Raw genomic sequence first — 22,316 nt, 5'->3', positions numbered from 1 at the left:
TCCTATTCTTGGTTGCCAACCTAAGGATCAGGCCCCTCCAAAGCATCAATAGACAAACCCTAGGGGGTTGATGAGGAGATGAATGGAAGAAGAAAGAAGAAATGGTTTGTCTTGTACTTAATCTTGTACCTTGTAGTGCAATTTTGTATGATTTGACTTCCTGTGGGAGAATACTTCTTTTAATAGTTTTAATAATACTTCTTTTAGACCCCATCTAGACACTTGTTGGAATAGTTGAAAACCACTGATTGATGATAAGAATGTCATTGTATTATGGCAATATCAACCAATACAGCCATTACTGTACTACACACTAAGTTGTTTTTGACTCATTTATTGAGTACATCTACATCGATCAGGCACAACATTATGACCACCTTCCTAACATTGTGTAGGTCTCCCTTGTGCCTCCAAAACAGTTGTGACTCATCAGAGAATGGACATGGACCTTCTGAGGGTGTCCTGTGATGTTTGGTAACAGGATGTTGTTAGTGGGGGCTTTGGCTCCTATGGGTTGATGGGAGGGGCCTCTGTGGATCAGACTTGTTCCAGTTCATCCCACAGATATTTGGTAAGTTTGGAATCTTGTGAATCATGAGTCAGGTCGACACCTTGAGTTGTTTGTCTTTGCGTGTGTGTCTGTGTCAGGCTGCATCCTGCTGTGTCACTGCTGTGGTGTGGAGAAGCCTGGTCAAGTCTAGGTGTGTGGTACATGTCTATGTAGCATCCACATAAATTACACGCCCGAAGGTATGTCACAACATGGTCAATGTTGTTTACTTCTCCTGTCAGTGGTTCTAATGTTCTGACTGATTGGTGGATATCGCTGACATACTGTACATGTATCTGTAGCAAGTAATAGAGACTCAAATGCAAGACTCTGGCAGGTAAATGTAAATTCGTGCAGCTTCAGGCACAGTTTGATAACAGACAAACCATCAGCAGGCAGGCGAGCACAAATCAGGCAGATGAGAAGGTCGCAATCAGCTTCTCAAAAAAATGCTAGAATACGGCAGCCACAGTACAAACACAATCTGGAAGCAGACTAAAAATAAGTAGCATATGTTCTAAAGAGATAAGGAGAGGCGGATAGATGTGTAGATGGACCAGGTAAACATACAGGAGACAAATGACCAAACCTGGGCACCATTTACAACATGTGGAGAGAAACAAACACTACTCTGAATTTGTTTTGATGTTCTCTGTCCAACACAATGTTCACCTTCATGAAATGACATAATGCACCCTGAGCAGTGTTTCCAGGTACACCTGGCCGGTTTCAGAACAAAACCATCCAAAATATGACGTTGATATTTTGTTTGGCTCTTTAACCACCCAGACTGGTAACATTAGCGCCTTAAAAAGCAGCGCACTCAAAGCACTGAAATCATACAGGACCAAACCACAACAGCCAACTACCTCAGCTACTGCAAAGTCATTTCATGACATCATGTAGTTCCCTAATAGACTAATGGAGTGTTGCTTTACTCTTTAAAAGCTGCAGCTCAAACAACTGCAGTAGACTGAGTATCTCAGGGAAGGAAAATGCTTCATTGTCTTGGAAGAAGTAAACGTACTCTGGCTTTGTTTCAAATCTGCATTAAAAAGCATTAATTGCAGAACCTGTGAAACTGCCTTATCTGTTCATGAAGTTGACCCCCGTCAGACAATTTAAGGCCATTTTGTCTTTGTTTGCTTTTTGATGGTACGTGTCACTGCAGATAAGGTCCTTACTCCACACTAATAAAAAACAGAATCTGTGTTATATTTAAAAACGAGCTAGTTTATTGGTAATATCTTCTAATATTGTTATCTTTGAAAAAAGCTGTTGCTAATACATAGGATTTGTTTCCATTTTGAGTATATGTAATCTTTAATCTTGAACAATATAAACCTGGAGCCAATGATTCACTGAGCTCATAAGAAGCCATCACATACTTTTGTTATTTTTAAAACCTCTGAACCACTAAGACACAGGAGCTCATTCAGACGGGGTTATCTGAACAGAACCATAAAATCAATTCTAATTCAGATTGTAATTGGCTCTTAGCCACCTTCCGCTGTACTGTTAATTTGCTCTGCAGTTAACTTAGCTTCTACAAACAGATTGACTTGACTAGAAAAACTGCTATAATTTATCAGTCAAAGCAGCTCTGATGAAGACACGTTTATTGTTACAGTTTTCCAGAAGCTCTCGGTATGCGGTGACTTCCAAAACTAAAATCTTACCACCCATAAAGGGATTGATTTAACTCTAACACTATCAAGAAAAGAACAAATATATGACTGAGAGTTTGGCAATATCGGGTTGTGTTTTTTCAATTTACTAAAAAAAAAAAAAAATGGTAAGAAATGAAACTAGAGATCACTTTACTCCAATTTAATCTCACCAAAGTGTTATCAACAAAACCCCTTTTCAAATGATAGCTGAATAAAATGTATATGTGAGAATCAAGAAAAGTTCATATATTAGACGTATTCATTTAAAGTATGTCTGGAATCCAGCACCTGTCTGAGTGGGAACCAGTTCGTGTTAAGGGTCACATTCAGTAGAGGGAGCCTTATCTCGGTGTAGTCATTATAAGTTTAAAAATATTACCTATTTATCAGCAGATCATTAAAATTACCTTTTCATCTACTGTCATCACTCGTCAAATCAAGGCCACTAGGGATTGAAAGCTGTCCCCTCACACTCCACTTATCTCACGCCGTCACTGCCCCCTCCTCTCCATCAATATTCATCTGAAGTATTTTAGTCTAGACACACTTGTGTCGGGTTGTGCTGAGGCCATCATGCTACGGGCCTCGCACAGAAACTGCCAGAATGGTAGGCAGTAAGTGGTCTCTCCTTCTTGTTGCTTTGTCCGTCGTTCTCATGCCGTCTCTCATTCCGTCTCTCCCATCATTAAACCAAGCAAGGCCTACACAGACAGAACCATTGAGACGAGCTCCTTTCTTCAGCGGCTCGCCGTGTTCAACGGAGATACGGATTCAAGATCCACTTTTTGAGCTAATTAGGACAAGGGCAGCTTCTTTCAGGTAATAATGCTCCTGCTTCCTCCCTCTCCAGCTCACCAGCAGTGCTTCACTCTTGCGTAGATTAAAATGAGAATGTCAAACTTTCCCTCGCAAGCTTTGCCAACACGGCATTTACGCGACACAATGAGTCTCTTTTCTGGGTCCTCTTTGAAGCGTGCTTTGTCATGAAGCTGGATGGGGTGTCGACAGAAAGCAGGATATTGAGCACCGATGAAGACAGCGAGAGCATGAGCAGGGTGGTATGGGGGTAGGCGTAGGGACAGAGGGGAAGAGGAGAAATGCAAGAACATCAGCATCTGAACTCCAGGGGCACACAGAAGCACAATGTGTTATTTGTTTTAGAATGTACTTTGGATCTGTAAAAAAACTTTCTCTGCCTACTTTCTTGGCAAAAACAAAAAAAAAGGATTAACAATCCATTCATGAAAGATGCATATTAAAGTCGCATTAGTGAACACAATGTCAATGAGTGTCATTGTTTTAAAAGAAAAAAATTATGTGTCAGATAAAGTTTTATGTGATGCACCTCTTTCTCTCCCACACACACACTTTTTGAACACGAATCCATTTACTTATCATCCCTCACTGCGCGCGTAAATGCACTTTAAATGAGGTAAAAATACGTGTCTGTTGTTTGACACTCAACATCCCCGCTTGATGCTCTCAATAGCGGCCCAGTGCCTGTGCGCCCTAGAGTCATTGTCCTCCAGAAGAAAAGCCATTTGCCCAGTCACCCTCTAAGCCCATGTGCCACCATTGTCTTAGTTTCTATGGAGACGCTTTCCTGCAGACCAAGCATGTGGAGGGCACCCCTCCAGCGGAAGGAGGTGGAATAACATTGTGGAAAGGCAGATCATACACCAACCCTCATTTACATGTCCAAACATGAACCATGGACCGTAGCTTACAGTGTTTGTTCACTAAACATTTCACAGTGTTTGATTAAACCTGAAAGACATATAATGTATGCCGTTCTTATTTCCGTAGCATCAGAACGCGTTTAGTTCATTCTGAAAGTGCGTGAATGAAAACGAATCGATGGAAACAGCCGAGTGAAAGTTACGGTGGCGTGCGGTTATTCCGCCAGATCTTTCAGACTTCTGTCTGTTGCAACCGTCCGAGCAGGTTCACTCCCTCTGTGCTGCTGGCATGAATGATACATTAATGTGTCTGGGCCTGATGAGGTCACTCCCCGGCGCCTCCAGATGGGGGCACTGTTCCATCTGTCTGTCGGTCAGTCCCTGTTACGTCCTTACCTATTCAGGAGACGTTCAGCTGTCAGGCGGAGTTGCATGTCTCTGACCTTGAAGGAGATGAAAGACAGCCACCTCAGTGGCTACTGTACTCCGCAAACCTCCAAGAATCAAGACTCCCATCCTTTGTGTCCTGGAGAACAGGACACCGTGGGGAAGAAGCAAGCTGGTAGTGTTTTTATATTATTATTGTTATTAATTTCCACTCCGTCCTGTCATTTCTATACCGTTGTGCATTACCTGTTCCCCCCATAAAACTAATACAGTCAAATAATGCAACAGAAAACTTTCTGATTTAACATGACTACTAGTTCATAGGCCATATAATAGATAATAGAAGCAGAGAAATCAGTGACATATTTCTCCTGTGACCCCTGCAGGGACGACAGGACTGAGGTTGAAATCACTGAAACACCGTGTTCCAACTTTTGGTCAGACCAACACACAGTCTTAAACAAATAGAAGCTGAGGGCCTATTTAACACATAAAATACCACCTTGCAATGGGACACGTATCACACTGGAATATGAACAGTCTGTGATCCGCACCACGGAGCGGCTAATGAACGTCATAATGAAGTCATCCATGTATGTTTCCCTAGAAGGCAGCAAATTCTTAAAGAAAAATGCACTCATCCCTTGTTCACTACAAACAGGATACTTGCCTGTAATATCCAAACAATCATGCAGCGTATCAGTGAGCACTATTTGTTTGTCATGAATAGCGGTAATGAATGATAAGTAGGTTAACCTCATTAGTCAGCCCACATAAATCAGCCCGTGGCTCACAGAAATTTCAGCTATTCATTTTAGTTTGCTTCTGTTCCACATCTCAAATCCTAATTCCGTATTCTTTAGTTCTGTTTGATTGGTAGAATAAATGCTATATGAATTATATACTCGGGGCTCATGGGCATTATTTAAAGCCAACATGTATCTTAGTGTGAGATATCAAAATGAGTTTTTAATTAGCAGTTGTTTCTTTTTTACTGTTTATTTATGTCGCTTGCTTCATTCATTTTTCATCAGTTGTTTATTTAAAGCTTTCAGAATATGTTTGTTTCTCCACCGACTGAATTTTAATGTCGGCTATTACAGTAATGCTGACATTGAAATCAATCTCGGCGTGCATGTGAATAACTGGATAAAAAGGAGATTGCAGTTCCGTGAATGTTATCGATGCAGAGTACGCGCGCTGGAAACGGCCGTATAATCGTGTTTAATCTCATCTAGTGCAGTTATTCCAAGAAAAAGGGGTTTCTCCCCGCAACAGTTACGACGATGGACACTTTCTGGAAAGCGGCGTGGTCGCTCTGCTCCTCACAAACCAATTACAGTATTGTCTGGAGCAGGAGAATCTAATTTGTTTTCAAAGAAAAACAGCAAATCTAACTTACCTCTAAATGCCAAGAGAAGCTTCTAAACCCTCTCTCTGTTTGACTCAAGCCAGGCAAGTTTACTATCCTAATTGGTCACAGTGGGCAGCGCATCAGAAGTGTAAATAATTTTCCCAGCAATTGGCTGAGTCTTGGCTGTCCTGGCTTTCTTTCACAGTGAAAGGAAAATTGTCCCTGTTGGATGTTTTGTAATAATTCATGAAGCACTTTTTTTTTCATCTGGTCCTAAACAGATGAAATGCAGTAATGAGAGAACAATATTCAATCACAGAAGTAGTCCACCTCAACCAGACCTTCAGGTGTTGCTGCACCATGTTCCCCTGGTTTGTGGTTTGAGGGGAATCCAACTACACATAACTAAGAACATACAGTAGCCTGCAGATCTAATCATGTTTTGTGGTTCTGACTGGCCACCCGCCAGTTGTTTCGTTTCTGTTTTTTAAGAATTGTTAGCACTGCTAGAGCATTAATGATGCCTTCCTACATTCAGATGCGCCGAGTTTACATGTTAAGAGACTCCCAGAGAGCACATACAGCACACATACACAGTGTGACGGATGGAGGCACACGGGCAAAACTGAATTTGTGAGCCGCCGATATCTTGCGTCCATTATTTTACGGCAGCTGCGGAGAACCGGGGGAAATTACGGCTTGACCACAATCACAGAGGACACAGCAGCACTATTAGTTTTCCAGTGCAATCACATAATCCGATGGCCCGGACATTTGCTTTAATCAGACACCCGGGAAATGCATCCATCCCATTTCATTTCATCAGCTCAAATCAATCTCGCATCAGTATTAAATGAATACACCGAAAGGAGAAATCTGGCTGGACAGGATATTATTACCAAAGGGAACTCCTTCATTATGACCTTTTATGATGGCTAGTCTTTCTCCTCTGTGTTGGAAGGATATAAAGAATTTTTTACCTTGCATGTGTTGAAGTGCACATATAACACACTCCCCCACCCCCCCCAAAAAAAACAATCACCGCTTGTATTTAACTTTGCAAGTAGATACGAGTCTCCTATTGGATAATTACTGTATGGGCGATTATGTTTCAGCTGGCAACAAATGATTTAACCCCGACTGATGTAATGGTTGTTCATTTCTTGTTCAACCATGTTGAAAGACGCATCCCGTGGAAAAGATGTTAGTCTGTTTGAGAAGGGTCAAATCACTGGTGTGTCCCAAGCAGAGAAAACATCTGAGGAAATCTGGTCGGATAAGCCATCACTTAAACGTTTGGTGAAATCAAATTGGAGACAACAACAGTGGAACTAGGTGAAAGTAAGGGCATTTCCACATGCACAATGTGAAGGGAACTTAATGGATTGGGACTGAATAGTGTAGTGCAGTAAAATCACTAAACGGTGAGGCTAACCGGGAAAAAGGTTTCAGTTTGCTAGGGAGCATAAAGATTGGACTCTGGAACAATGGAAGGAGGTCATGTGGTCTGATGAGGTGATGCACCTATCACGCCTAGTGTCTGCTGTACCAGCCTGTGGGGGCAGTGCTATGATCTGGGGTTGCTGCAGTTGCTCAGGTCCACGTTCAACAACATTACACCCAAAGAATGAGGTCAGCTGACTACCTGAATAGACTGAATGACCAGGTTATTACATCAATTGATTTTTTTATTCCCTGATGGCACAGGCATAGTCCAAGATGACACTACCAGGATTCATGGGGCGCAAATTGTGAAAGAGTGGCTCAGGGATAATAAGACATCATTTTCACACGTGAACTGGCCACTGGTCCAGTGGAGAAAAAAAAAAGAAAGAAAGAAAAAGAATGTAACACTGGATGGAAATAAATCTTGTGACATTGCAGAAGCTTAACAAAACAATGCCACAGCAAATGCTGCTGTAATCAAAGCTAAAGGCAGTTCAACAAAATATTAGAGCGTGTGACCTTTTTTTGGGGCCAGGCAGAGTAGTAAGAGACGACCTCAAATAATCTGTGACGGGTTTGTTTTTCATCCCACCAAGCATATAACAAGTACAGATCACAAGCTGTATAAAGGCACCAGGGATTTTGAAGAACATTGCTTTGTTCATCACAGTGTAACAAGTAGAATCTCATTCTCATCTACATTCACACACAAACTTCTGTGGCAATATGTAACAGGTTAAAGTATTTTTTCTTTTTCTTTCTTTTTTTTTTTTGTATCTCCCCTGCACATATCTGGTGTGCTGGCGGATGAGGGGATGCTGCTGGTATCAGGGATGCCGAGAGCGCTGCACGAGGCGAGTCTTTGTCTGCTTCGGGAAGGCTGGGCTCCAGCTGGCTCCTGCTATGTGTTTGCATGCAAAAGTCAGTGGGTCCCTTAGCACTCAGAGCAGGAGGCGAGCTCGTTGATTGATTGGGATTGCACACCGATCCCCCACCCACCATTCCCACCTCCTCCTCCTTCTCCTCCTCCTTCTCCCTGTTCTTGCTCAGGGAGCACATGTGCCTCCCTTGCTCTCCATTTTTTTCGTCTTATTATTATTATTATTTGCACAGACCTTCTTTAGAATACACACAATCATTCGTGCAGCCTTTAACAAAGATGCATGCTCACGCACAAACGGGACAAAAAAAAAAAAAACTAAGACACACTGATTAAATGATGCATGATTAATTACGGAGGACGTGTATCTTAATGTGTGAGCGCTCATAAACATCACCAGTGTTTCCAACATTGGGTTCATTCAAGGCAACGCATTAGCAGTCATTCCAAATAACCACTTTGCCAGACCATTCTCCACACTCCGGTTTGCTCTTGCAGGGACGGAGGCATTGCCCTAACGAATTCATCATTCCAGACAGACAGAGAGGGCGCCTGAGGTAAAATATATTTTGACAAATGTTGGTATCGCAAGCGCTTTCTGTAGCGCATCTGCTTTGAATGGATCCTCCACCAAGTGTTGGTGGAAAGCATGGAGTTGAACAAAAAAAAAAAAAAAAAAAAAAGAGGAAGAAAGGGTGTGTTAGAATCACCGACAGCTTTTCGGGACTCCAGCTACGACCAGTCAGCCAGTGTCTGGTGAGCGGGCGTGTGCGCTAAAGTGTGCGCGCACGTGTGCGTCCATGCGTGTGTGTGTGTGTGTGTGTGTGTGTGTGTGTGTGTGTGTGTGTGGACCAGCAGCCAACACACACTTAACATTCGATCGCAACATGGCGTTGAAGCGCCGAGAGACACGACGGCTCTGCCCCGACTAACGCAGCCTTGTTGTTTGGAAATCCAGCAGAGTGATAACCAAAGAGACCGCAACATTCACACAGACTCCTTTACGCACCGGCGAAGACAATAGCGGATTCCAACATATGCATGTCGCTATAACGGTATAGCTGATCGTAAAGACGCACGCTGCTACCCCACTGGTGGAAATCAAAGGCTGTACATGGCGGTGGAGAGTACAATTTGGCTGTTCTGTCTTCTTTCGCTGTTTTGTGGTCTATCCAAGCAAGGTAAAGCTTTAACCGTGTTTCTTCTTCTTTTTTTTTCTTTTTTCTTTTATTCCCGCGGAGTGCATGTGTGAGGCAGTGGACCGCTTTCATTACACTTAAGTGCAGTTACTCGGAGCACAAGTGAGCAGCGATAAACCACGGGAGAGAGTTACTGGGTGAATTTGCACCTTGCACGGCCACGGTGCAATATCGCCGTATTCCGTCTTCACCTTATGTGGCCTCTCTGGTGCTTATTGTGTAGGGGTGCAGTGCTACTTGACGAGTGTCCCCCTCTCAGGACGCATCGGAAGGCTGCGAAGTTGCAGCACATTGCCCCGGAGAGCAGCCCTGAATGTTGCCACAGGGCGGCCAGGGGGCTTTGAACTGACCGGGGGGAAGTTCGAGATCAAAACCAGGGGACGGGGGCTCACGATGAAAAAGACATGTGGGCTCTGCTTTGGTGTTCAGTCAGGGAAGAGCGCCCTGGAAGCAACGCAGTTCCAAATGTGACGATTGCTTGGCCAATTTAAAAAATAACTTTTTCCCTCTTTCTCCCAGAGTTTAATGAACAGACGAGTGTGTGCACTGGTGTGTTTTAACCACTGTCTCCCAAAAGTTCAGCGATAGACCTTTGAAGACATAAACATGACATCACAACTACTTATTTACCAATGCATGATCTTGAAAAACTTGAATGTATCAGACAGACTGAATGGTATCGGGGTTCACCTGGTTAGGACCTGTGCAGAGTATCAGTGCAAGTTAAACTCTTGAATGCTTTCCAAAAACTAAAAAAAAAATGATACTAAACTCTCCAAAAAACTTTTCATTAAGAACCCTAATGTTTAGCGAACATCCCGTCATAGGTCTGGTCTGCATGAAATCACTGAGACAGATTAATGACAGACAATGATGTAGTGAAGCAATCACATAATCCACCTTCATTACTCATAATCCATTACCTCTTTCTGAAATGTGCCCAGTTTTCAACAGACTTGCATGTCTGTGATGTTTAACTGTGTCTCACATTTACGTAAAACGTTCACAAAGACTTAATGATAGTAATAGGTTGGCTTTTGTCTGTTAAAGCCCCATCATGAAGACCAGCTATAGCACCGTTGCTGCAAAAGCTGTTCTTTTCCACCGGAAACTCAAACACGAGCTCTGCCTCTGCCCGATTGGAGAAAAGCACATTTCTTCCATCACCTTAGTATCAATCAGCAGCCTGTGTGGCATTATCCTTCTCTTGTGCCTGGAGACATAGCTGTTCTGGTGCTGTTGCAACTCCAGCGTGTCATGCTCTGCAGTGATTGCTGGCAACAGTGATAAGAAATAAAGCAATACAGCGCATGGGGTTTGGTGTGTCAGTGTAAAGTCAAAGTTGATGGAATAAATATATCAGAAAATGTACGCATATCCACGTAGGCACCAGCTCCCTGCAGGATACTGGAAGCTTAACACAGAAGTTCCATTATTCATTGTTCAATTATGCATCTAAAGGCCTGGAAAAGGGAGGCAACTACGGGTAGAAGGTCAGAGGATACCATTTAAGTTAGATTACCATGCCCTGCAGACTCCTACCGAGACAGAATAAGGAATTACTCCCCTTGAGATCCTCCTGACAGGAGAGTGAGTGCCACACTGCGGCTGATCACATCCACATGATGAAATTTCTGATTGGTGTGGGTGAAAAGTGAGGGGGAAGTTGATTTATTTCCACTGCTAGCTGGATCACTGAAAGTTTTTAGTTTGGGCATTTAGACTGTATATTTAAAAGCCTCTGAATTGATCAAATATTTAATTTATTAAATTTAAAGATAAGATTTATGCATCACGACAAAAGCAACCTGTGTGTGGCTCAGTGCTATGGTGGTTAGCACTGATGCCTCACAGCAAGAAGGTTCCGGGTTCGAATCCAGGCCGACTGGGGCCTTTCCGAGTGGAGTTCCCATGTCCTCCCTGTGTCTGCATGGGTTTTCTCCTGGTACTCCGTCTTCCTCCAGCTGTCCAAAGACATGCTTGTTAGGTTGGGTTCATTGATGATTATAGATTGGCCATGTCTATGCATGTGAGTGTGAATGATTGTTAGCCCTGTGATAGACTGCCGACCTGTTCAGGGTGTCAGCTGGGATAGAATCCAACCCCCGTGACTATAGATGGCCATTGAAAACTGGTTCTTTAAAACATAGGTCTTCAACTGGGGGTGCACGACCCCTAGGGGGTCCACATCGGTACTGCAGGACAGTTGCAAAATCTTTGTTTCATTAGATATTTTTATATATATATTTTCAATTTTCCCCCACAAATTTAAATACCCATTAACATAAATCCAACATATTTTAATAAAGGGATAAATAGAGGCAACACTTCACTCGTTCAGCGATACAGGAGCTGAAGCAGAGCATGTACTAGTGAAAATTATATATACATACACTATATATATATATATATATAGTGTATGTATGTATAATTTGCAGTAGGCCCAGTTTACTATAGTAGGTAGGGGGTCCCTTCTTAATCTCTCCCTCCGTCTGGGGGTCCTTGGCCTGAAAACGTTGAAGACCCCTGCTTTAGAAGAACTGGTTCGGTTCATTCATGCTCATCAATTCCCCTAACCAATTCTTTTTGTGCCGAATCTTTACGTCCCAGTTCAGACGATGGCGGTAATGCACCTAAAAGTTGTTTGCCAACTTTTAGGGTGGCAACGGCAGCAACATGCTGAAGCATTTGTCAACAACGCACGGCATTAAATACCGAGAGAGCCATGTGTTCAACAATTTCCGGTCAACAATTGCAGCTATTGCTTAGTCTCAGCAGAGCAGTGCTAGTGAGGATCCATGGATCAATTTCCTATTTGTTTTCTTCTAAACCAAAAATTCAGCTGATAAGGGATAAGATAATCTAAGAATCTGATCAATAAGCAGAATCAATAATGGCATCAGCATCAATAAAATCATATAGAGGCCCATCCCTACCTGCGACCCTCTAGAGGTTATAACATGTATTTTACAAGCAAATGCTCATATTATGTGTCATTACCCTTGTATTGTCATTAAGGTCAGTAACCTTAATCTGTATGCGTCAGTCTGTGTGCATTTAGATTTAGAAAGTAGAGCATGCATGGATGTTGAGAATTGCTGGTTGTGGGAACTGAGTCTGGTAGTTAGTGGGGGCTGGGGGTTATTGTGGGACAGGGATTGGTGGGTGCTGTTGGGGCGAATTTGAGAGTAAGGGCCACAGCTACATGCACAGAGAGTCTCTGGGATCACAGTTAAACCATATTGGAGAATTAAAATGATAAAAAAAAATGTAAACACAGTGGCATAATGAGAATGTTTATTTGAAGAAACTCGTATTTGTTATTTAACAAGGCATTAATTACTACTTATTAGAAATCTGCTGCACGTAATGAAATGGTTCGTGGTGCTTTTCTTCTCCGTTCAGCTTAAAAGGCACACAGTTAAGTAGTTGGAGGATACCTGGTGCAACAGCAGCGTTCTGCAGTTCCACTGGAGCAGCAGAGTGTGATATGCTTTGATTAAGCAGTAAGTACTTTGTGTTAATTTCTTCCCTTGTATCCATTATCATCCATTCTCAAAAGTGCTTATCCTGCACGGCCACGAGAGAAAGCCAGTGTTCCTGCGGAGAGGACGCCAGTAGACACGGAGATAATGTGCAAACAACACATAAAGGCACGGCTTTTAATTCATCCAGAAATTTGACAAGCACAGTTTTTTACTAAACAAATATTTCCTAACTGCTGAGTCCAAGGGTGGATTCTTGAGTGGTTCACATGGGTGAGTTGTGCTTTCAAAGATGAAATGAATGCAGTGATCGTAGGCTAGTGAACTAGGCTCCTGACATCCTGACAAAATACATCTCTCCAGGTATTCCAGCTTCCCCCCACCGTCCAAAGACCTGCTCGTTAGGTTCATTGGTGATTCTAAATTGGCTGTAGGTGTGAGTGTGAGTGTGGATGGTTGTCTGTCTCCATGTTAGCCCTGTGATAGACTGGCGACCTGTCCAGACTGTACTCCGCTTCTCACCCGATGACAGCTGGGATAGGCTAAAGCAACCCCCACGACCCTCCAGAGGACAAGCAGTTACTGAAGATGAGAATTAGATCAATATATTTTCATCTATTGAATTAATTCGCTGTAATTTGTTTGCAAACCGTTGCCTCTTTACCCATCTAGCTGCCACAGACAAACATTATCATTTATCACAAGCCTGGGCAGCTGCAGCGTCTTTCGGTGTGTTCGGCGCTCAGCAAGTTGTAGGTATTTAACTGCCTGCTGCAGCTGATAACCTGGGAGCGGTGAGAGTGATCCTAAAGTGTACCACTGTGGATTGGACAGCTTATCAATAAGCTGAAACTTACTGTAAAGCTTCATAAAGCTGCGGAGAGTTGCAAATTCAGTCCACCGTCGCCTTTTGTTACCACCACAGGCCTTCAATTGGGTTTTGGTTTATTATTAATGAAATGTGAAAATGGAGAAAAATGCGAGCATGTTGTATCTAGTGGGTCACATTAAGAAGTGTTTCATCAAGCCCCATATATTTTCTTCCTCCTAATTAATTTAAGTACATTGTATTTCACGGCCCAGTTCCAGGTTAATTGAAGAAAGTTGGAGAGTTGCTTCGGTGTAATTTCGCTTCATTTCCATTACATATTCACAATGAAAACGATATTTTTGAAATTTTTAAGCTTTGTACATGTTTCCATTGAAAAGCGAATGAGCTGTAACTCTCGTAACGTCTCCTCTCGCGATATCCTGAAACTTCACTTTTGAAGAAGTGCACTTCAGCTGACCTGGACACATGACCGCCTGAGTCATCTCCAGTGACGCCAGTGATGGGGAAATGTGAAAAAAAGTGTTTCCATTGCACTTTTTGTCAATACGTCTGAGATACGACCTCTTGAGAAGATAAAAGTGTTCTAGCGAGGTTTTTCTAAATGTGGGCGTTTTTTTGTAACACTTTTTTATTGTGTTATTTGGGTTTGGCGAATTCCTAGGGGTAACAAGCAAGTGACTAAGGATAAACATAAAGTCCAAGGCACCACTGTTCTACAGTTTAAAATGAAAAGCTGCAACATCTCATGCTCGCCTGCTCTACTCCTCAGCTTTCTGTGAGAACTGACACTAATTGATGTGTCTCAGATTACATTGTGTTCATCACAGCGTGATCACATATTCCTGCATTGACTTAATATTGCCTTATACAAAGTACTGCAATGAAAAGCAGTTAACATGTCTCTTTACAAATACAAAGGGAGTGCTATTGCTCTGTTTCCAGTTTAGTTGGTATTCAAAGTAAAACATATCCAGATGAGCAACATTTGATCACATGTTCTTGACATAGTCTGTGAATGCTGTGAGCCAGCCTGTTAAAAGCTTGCCTTGTTTTTGGATTAAAATCACTGTAGACTACTTGTGTCTGATCAGACCTAAGAAGGATTTTTGTTCCACTGAACAGATGATAGAATGATGGAACTGTCTGGGAGTCAGCATGCAACTCCTCCTGGCAAAAATACACACTTTTATTCCTCTTGTATTCACAAGGTAGCCTCAAAAGCTTGTTTTACACAAAGTTAACATTTCATGTAACATCTGAGGAAAGTCTGACTGTAAAAGTCTGGCTGCTGGAGTGACCCTGCTCACTATTAGGCATGGTGGTGGGAGGGAGACGTGTTTTTGAGTCAACCATTCATTTCACATACTGCACCAGGGTACTGTGGTGCAAAGTCCGTTCTTCTGCCTAAATATCATGGCAATGTAAAGTTACACAAAGAGGAAACACTTTTTGCCTTTTCAACACTACTCACTTTGTCGAGGTCCAAAGTCCAAGTTCCACCACAAAATTCACAAATTTAAGTTTGCACCACTGTGAAGTCGTGAGTGTCACAAAAGTTGCCCAATGACTGTGATAAAGTTGAATGACATTTTGCATGACAGTGATACTATTACAGGACTGGATTGCATGAAACGCTGTGGAAATTTCTTCCAAACTAACATTTTAAAATCAGTATTCTGCTTCTGAGCTTGATTGCATTACTCTGCGTTCAAGCTTTAGGCAAAAAAACACAAGAGCAATGTCAAGAAGTCAAATCTCCCCTGTTCAGTTAACAGATTGTTGGAAGGTTCCAAGAAGAGACAAACCCTCACCTGACTCTCATATTTGTCTTCGCAGTGCAGCGTTTGCTCCAAATCAAATTAGCCCGGATTTTGCTTTTGTCTTTGAGGCTGCTTGCATTATGATGCCTTCAAGGTTTAACTGTCAAAACACATGAGTAATGTCAAGAAATCAAAAGCTTACTTGAGCATATTATAATTGTTGGCTTGTTATAGGTTGTTGGAAAGAAAACAATACAAACCTGACAATTCTGTTTGTCTTATCATGGTAGAAATGCCCAAAGAATCCGTGCACGTCATATTCAGTTTGCAGCATTTACAGCTAAGTCTTCTTCTTGCCAGATGCTCTAAATCAACATTGAGCGCTCTTGGCTCGGTTTATCTTTTGTTCTTTTCGTCAGCCAGACATTTACATTGTCTCTCATACATATAACTCATACCAGGTAGCAAACATACAGCTGCTATTACTGTTGAGTTGGTGTGAAGAGTGGCACATAGATCCCAGAGCAGTTTAACAAAGGGCTTTAAAGTTTCCCTTCAAAATTTGGTCGTCCTTTAAGGCCCAAGGCTTCTTCCAGTGTACCGCTCCTGTCTGGTGGTCTGATTCTGTTGGTACCATTTGTAGAATAATTGTATTGGCCTTCAAATTCGGTTGTACAATACAGTACGTAAACAGCACTATTTTCAAATGTTCTATTTTTAAGGTAAACTTAACATACATATATATACATATATGTACATAGCTTTCTCGAGACTTTAACAAAAGCAGAGCTTGTTGGACAGCAGCTTCTGTCGAGACTAGCTAATTACACATTAGCGGTAAATGAAGTATCTGCACGTGTGTGTGTGTGTGTGTGTGTGTGTGTTTGCCGAGGTCCACTCGGTGTGCCGGCTTGTTTGCTTGCTTGTGTGTAAGCGTGGGCGTGTCAGCTGCGATTTGTGAGTGCATCTTGATGCCTTCCCCAGAGAGCCCATGCTAAATTAGGATGCATATTATTTAAAGATGCCCTGGGCTGAGTTTCAGCTGGGTATATTTGTGCAGCGAATATGTTGATTTTTATGGTGCCCTCTGTCTGCCTATTCATGCTGCCAGGGAAGCAGTCTTAAGCACAGAAGAGTTTGCATGAAAGAAGAGGAAGCCTTGAGCTTGATTTTTTTCTGCTAAGAATTCAAATGATTTGCTCTCTTGGGCTGCTCCGAGCGTTGTGATAAATTTATTTTTGTGAATTCTTTTTTTTGTCCCCCTCTCTCTGTTGCAACAGAATGGCCTCTTAAAATATCTGAAAATAAGACTTGTGAGCTAATGTGCTTTAGAAAAAAATCACAACAGAACAGACATCCTGGATTAAAATAATTGTGTTTTAATATATATATATTAAAACATATATATATATATATATATATATGTATATATTATTATTTTTCTTTTAAATTTCAAGCTTGTATTATGTTACCTTATTATGACATTGAATATCCTGGGTTTTTATCTGTCTCCATATTAAATATTATAATATTGCTACTTCAGTGATGCAGCTCTGATGGTTTAGTCTGTAACTGAGGTTTTCCACATAGTGTAATTGATACACATGATGAATTTAAATTGCTGCTCAGCTGTACTGCAGATAATTTACTGTATATTCATATGTGCAAACCTGGACACTAAGCCACCGATATCCTAGATATCCAAGGTCAAACCACCCTGTTTCCTTCTGATCCGCTTACTACACTGGTAATGCTTTACTTTTATTCCGTCCGAAGAGTTTGGCTTTTTTATGATGCGTGTGGGTGTGTGTTTCTGTAAAAGTATCGGCGGTCTGGCTGCGATCACTTGGTCAGCCAACCTGCACTCACATTCCTTCCATTCCTTCCTGCTGTCCGCTTGATCACATTAGAGCGGAGGAGTTTCACTAAAGGTGGCTGTGTAGGTGGGATGTCTGTGGAGTTATATTGACGCGCTGCCGTGAGAAAGGCAGCTTTAGGAATACAAAGTAGGGTTGCACTTTAGTTCCTGTATCCCTAATTCTGCATTCTGCCGCCACATAATAGAGAGCACACATTTATGAATCTCTTGAACAACCATTTGGGCATTCACACTGAGTGTGCACGCTCTTTAGTTCTCATTCAGATGCAGTGTATTATTCAAAGATCACAGCACATCTCTCACATCTTTGATGGAAAATGTCATTACCGAGAACCTCAGTGTGAGCGTTATACGTGAGTGTAGCCCACTGCAGTCTGCCCTTCATCTAGTGCATGCACCTGGTAGTGTCACATAACAGTCTTATTCATCATTCTGAGTTTGTGTGAGATGCGCAACCCTGATCCTTTCCGTGCCACCATTACAATACAGCTCACTTTAAAAAGCAGCTACTAGCTCAGCATCACAATGGACTTCGCTTTAAATTTTCACTTTTTTGTTAACTGTTCTGCACGTTTGTGGTCTCCGATTGGCCGCCACACCATCCAGCAGGGATGTCATCCCATGCACCAGTGGCACCAGCCTACTCCCTTAAATTTAATGTGCTTCTGGGTAACTTCATTCTGAGTCGGATCTCCCGTGCTACTCTCCTCTTGGTTTGCGTTGCGAGCTTTGTTGACTCATGCAAGTGGGTCTGCCACTTGACGTGACCATGTGGAGGCCCCATGCTGCTGGGAGGCCCCACATGCAGGAACGCTGTGCTGTGATTGGAGGAAGCCAGACAGGGATGAATGAGCACTGTACATAGAGCAGGAGGCATGAGGGAGCGCGTTGATACGCCCCCTCTCTCATTGTCTTGCCCTTGCTCTCTCTTCAGCTCCCACTTTGTCTCACCATAACCCTCCTATTTCGCTGCACACTTTCAGTCCATTTGTTCTTACACTGGCGGGACTCGTAAGAGCTCACTGACTGACGTGTACATGTCAGGTTTATACTCATGCTATAAAAAAAAAACAATCTTCAACAGCAAAGATTTTGCACATCAAAGTACAGCATGAAAAGTGCAAAGACAGTTTGACAGGCAGTGACAGATTATTCTTCTTGTTTTAAAAGGTTGGGAGCAATTTACACCGGGAATGATTAGTCGATTAACCATTTAATCAGTCACTGGTTGAAGCTTCTCAAGTGTGATTTTCTTTTTTCCTCAGATGTGATTGATAGTAAATCTTTTTTTTTTGCTATATGGAGGAAAGCAGCCCTTGAAAAACAGCAGAATGTTGTGCTAGCTATGTTTTTCACGGAGAAAAGTGCAAAGAAGCTACTTATAATGAACTTATTTTGCCAAATGATCTGGAATATGCTTCATTTAGTAAGATGTTTAACCTTTTCTAAAATATTTGATTCATTCAGCTCTCTGACAGTGAGAGTGACTGTAGGTCTGTGCCCAGGACTGGGGGTGAGAAGAACTGCGGTGTCTTGTCGTGGGAGGAAACACAGCTGGAACGGTTAACACTTGACACGGCAGCTGTTCACATTGTTGAGTGACTCGCAGCCTCACTGTGTGGGTTCAGTGAAATGTTGGGCCCACTGTACTCGGCATTGCTCAACTAGTAAACAATTACAACTCATTCCATCCGAGGAAATCAAAGGCGCACAAAAGTTAGGTGAATGTGAGGCACGCTTCGGACACCAAAAGAAGGAAGGTAGCTAATGCCTATGGCAATGTTCAGATACACGAGGAACGCCTAAATATTTAGACAGTAGTAAGATTCATCTGTCAGTGTTTCTTGTTATTGCCCAGGCATCTCCACTTGCACGCTGAAACTTGAGAGTCTCTGTTTCCCTACAGGCTTCGTGTTGGCTGCTTCTCAGCTCAGATGATCACAACTGTGGCTTCGAAATATTGATTTTTTTCTGCATAGTTTTTGGCCACAATTACATGGACGTGGGCTGAGTTATTTTGTTTTACCTTGTTGCTATCGATGTGAGGTAATTGAATTCACAAAACTCCACCAGTGAAACCAAACAGTAGCAGCGGTAACGAAGTGGTTTGAGGTTTGGTTTTCCCGCTGTAAACGGTTCAGTGTTATCAATGAGACCATCTGTCGCTGTCCACGGTCTGTATAATGTTTCAGTACATAGTAATGTCCCGCAACCCGTGTTTTCCATGAAGTGCTACCTACATGCACTTAACAATACACAAGTCGGGGACAGATAATAGCAATTATCTGCTGCTGCCGTGTCAGTTTAGTAGACGTACAACGGAATCCGGTTATCTCGGCTTCTGTGTACTTTAGCGGCGCTTTTAATGGTCCCTCTTCACAAACGGGTCTTTAATCACATTTCACTGTTCCCTTTCAATTGAGTCACAAGACTGCACTAATCTTATCTGCGTTAGCTCAGGCCTCTGTTTCCTTCTGAGTCTCATATGTTTTCAGTCCAATCCTTACTTCACATTCTCCACCTTCTGTGACCTCCCTCAAGCACACGTGAATGCCACACTTTAGAACACACAGTTATTATTTTTCAGTTTCTGTTGCAGTCTTATAGATGGTGTTGTTGGTCTATCCATCACCTTGGGTAGATTCAGCATCTGTTGGATGGAATGCCAAGAAAATCAATTTTGTAATCATTCATGATCCCCAGAGTATTAAACCGGATAACTCGTGTGGTAGCTCTCAACGTGACTGACAATGTGGGATTTTAGTGAAATATCTTGAGAGCCGTTGGAGAGTGTGATTTCTTATTTTCACGGGTCGACCCGTGACTCAAATTTTCGATTGTTACCATGCTAAGATTAGAAATGAATGACCATGTTCACGTCATCATTGTGAGCATTTTAGCACGCTGACAAAGCAGGTTTAAGCCACCAGTCCATCTCATAGTGAGAAAATCTATATTAGGTTGTTTTTTTTTCAGGACTTAAATGATGGGATGGGGAGTCAACCAATCATATGCATTTGTTTCCCCAGTTCTTTAATGAATGGATGGAAGCACAGAGTAACAATAACAGCACGAGTAATGCATGGATGAGGATGCTTGGTTGTTTTGGACTTTGTCACACTTGGTTTGAATATAGCATAACTAACTAAAACTAAACCACATGCTAAATTTTACGCAGTTATATGTTTAGAAGCCAACATTATGAACATTATACAAGCTAGCCAATGAGCAATTGATTTCAAATCTCCAAAGCATTGACAGAGATAGAAAAATGTATTAGGGAAGGTTACGTTTCTGAAATGGTTGCGTCCCAAAATCCTCCGTACAAACAGCAAATGACAACATGCTCTGCATTTTTACACATTACGCAAAATTTACTCATTACGCAAAGCACAGATTCACTACATGAAGAACCAGATTTTGGTCTCTTTTAATCCAGTCTCTTTGTCGGTAGCTCCAAGTTGCTGAGAGGCCTGGAGTATTGTGTAGCTTCACTTTAGAGGTCGTGGAAACCTGAGCTGTGGCCTCGGGGTCACTAGGTGGCCGGTCTCTGCTGACAGCGAGCTTGGTTGGGTGAGACATTCGCTGTGTTGAGTCGCTCTCCTCCTCCTCCTGCTCCTCCTCTTTTTTCTCTTCTGTTCTCCCAAACGTTTTGTGAATAGGTGATCCATTAACAGAAATGGACGGGTGGCACAAGTGTTGATGGTATCGAGAGCGCTGGCCTCCAAACGTCTCCATTTCCCCTGCCTTTTATCTCCGTCTCTCACCCTGAATGACAGACAAAATCTGTGTCTTTCTGCAGTCGGCATTTCGTCTCTTTCCTGTCTCGTCAGTTCATGCGATTTTGAATAGCTGTACAAATTACTCTATACATTTCTCTACTAATCCATCAGCAGAAGTATACTGTATGCCTGTGACATGAGGCTCTTTCTGCCATTGTAAACTTATGTAATCAAAAGACTATTATTGCTGTAATTAGAAGCTATTAGAAATCCTGACAAAGCTTTAGAAGAGTCAAAAGGACCTGTACGTACGAATCGCATTTTCTGTCTATTCCCTTGTTTTTGATTGTCACCTAGCGTCTGCCTGTCTCTGTTTCATCCCCTCTCCCTTTCGTGAACTGCCGTCCTCCCTCTGCTTAGAGTAAGCTATGAACCTCTTGGATCAGGGCCATCACAATCCATTCACTACAGCTCAGCGCGACTGCACAGCCGTTACTAGAACCCAGAGAGTGCCCTGTCCTTTTCCAGCAGCTCCCACTTGTCCTGTAAAATGGCCACTTCGCAATCCCCCCCCCCCTACACACACACACGCACACACACACACTCTTCACTGTGTCCTCATGAGACACTGACAGTTACTGTGTGCATGTCAGCGTGTGTATGTGCGCACTACACGTGGCAACATATCTAGGGCACTTTGAGGTTTCTGTGCAAATGTGTGTGTGAATATCAAGTGTTTTATTCCCACATGAAATATCCACTACTTGAAACATGCTTACCTTACCTACTTCTTTAAAGGATAGTAGGTCACGCCATAGCTGGATGATAGAAAAGATGAAAATGTTATTGTTCTAGGTCGGACACCTGTGTTTTATTTCATCTTGTTATGTAATTAGTTTTACACAGGTTAAGATGTCAGCACCTTTCTAAGAGGAAATTACTGTTTTCCTGTTTCTTTTTCTTTACCTCTGCTCAAGTTTTGTGAGGGTAATGGGTTCCATATCCATCGCCGAAGCATCCCCGACTCTCACCAAGTAAAACCATTGGCAGCGAGGAAATGACTGCTAACGTTTTAATGACTTAATGAGACCTAATTAGATGAAATGCGAGAGGGGATGCAAAAAGCAGTGGAGGTGATCTATGGCTGTGTGTGTGTGTCGACTTGCACACGCAGTCATATGTTTTCGGTGCATGTGTTTACATGGATGTTTATGTTGTCGCCATGGCAGGTGTGTGTGTGTGTGTGCGCGTGCGCCGGAGCACTGTGCGGCAGCCTTTCTCAGCATTACCCAGCCTCTTCATCAGGAAGTGATGGTGGGGGGTCAGGCCTCATTTAATCAAGGAAAAAATTCCATCTCCCATTAACTTAATTAATCCAACGCCAGAGAAAGACAAGCTGAAAGAAACCTGCCTGACCGTGTGAGTGTGTGTGTGTGTGTGTGTGTGTGTGTCTGCCTGCCTCTGTCAGAAAAT

General features: G+C 42.5%; 1 protein-coding gene across 2 annotated transcripts in view; it reads left to right on the top strand.

Moving 5' to 3' along the window:
- The first annotated feature begins 8,716 nt into the window (after positions 1-8,716).
- Positions 8,717-22,316, top strand: part of igdcc4 (immunoglobulin superfamily, DCC subclass, member 4) — a 48,108-nt gene continuing 34,508 nt past the window's right edge. The window contains exon 1 of one of the 2 annotated variants that reach the window (XM_047581294.1): positions 8,717-9,147. In XM_047581294.1, the coding sequence (XP_047437250.1) occupies positions 9,081-9,147 (67 nt within the window). In that variant the 5' untranslated portion in view covers positions 8,717-9,080. The remainder of the gene's footprint in view (positions 9,148-22,316) is intronic. The other variant, XM_047581295.1, reaches the window with a different exon arrangement.

The sequence above is a fragment of the Mugil cephalus genome, chromosome 3, assembly GCF_022458985.1.
Source record: "Mugil cephalus isolate CIBA_MC_2020 chromosome 3, CIBA_Mcephalus_1.1, whole genome shotgun sequence".
Lineage (NCBI taxonomy): Eukaryota > Metazoa > Chordata > Actinopteri > Mugiliformes > Mugilidae > Mugil > Mugil cephalus.
This window is presented reverse-complemented; position numbering and strand designations above follow the sequence as displayed.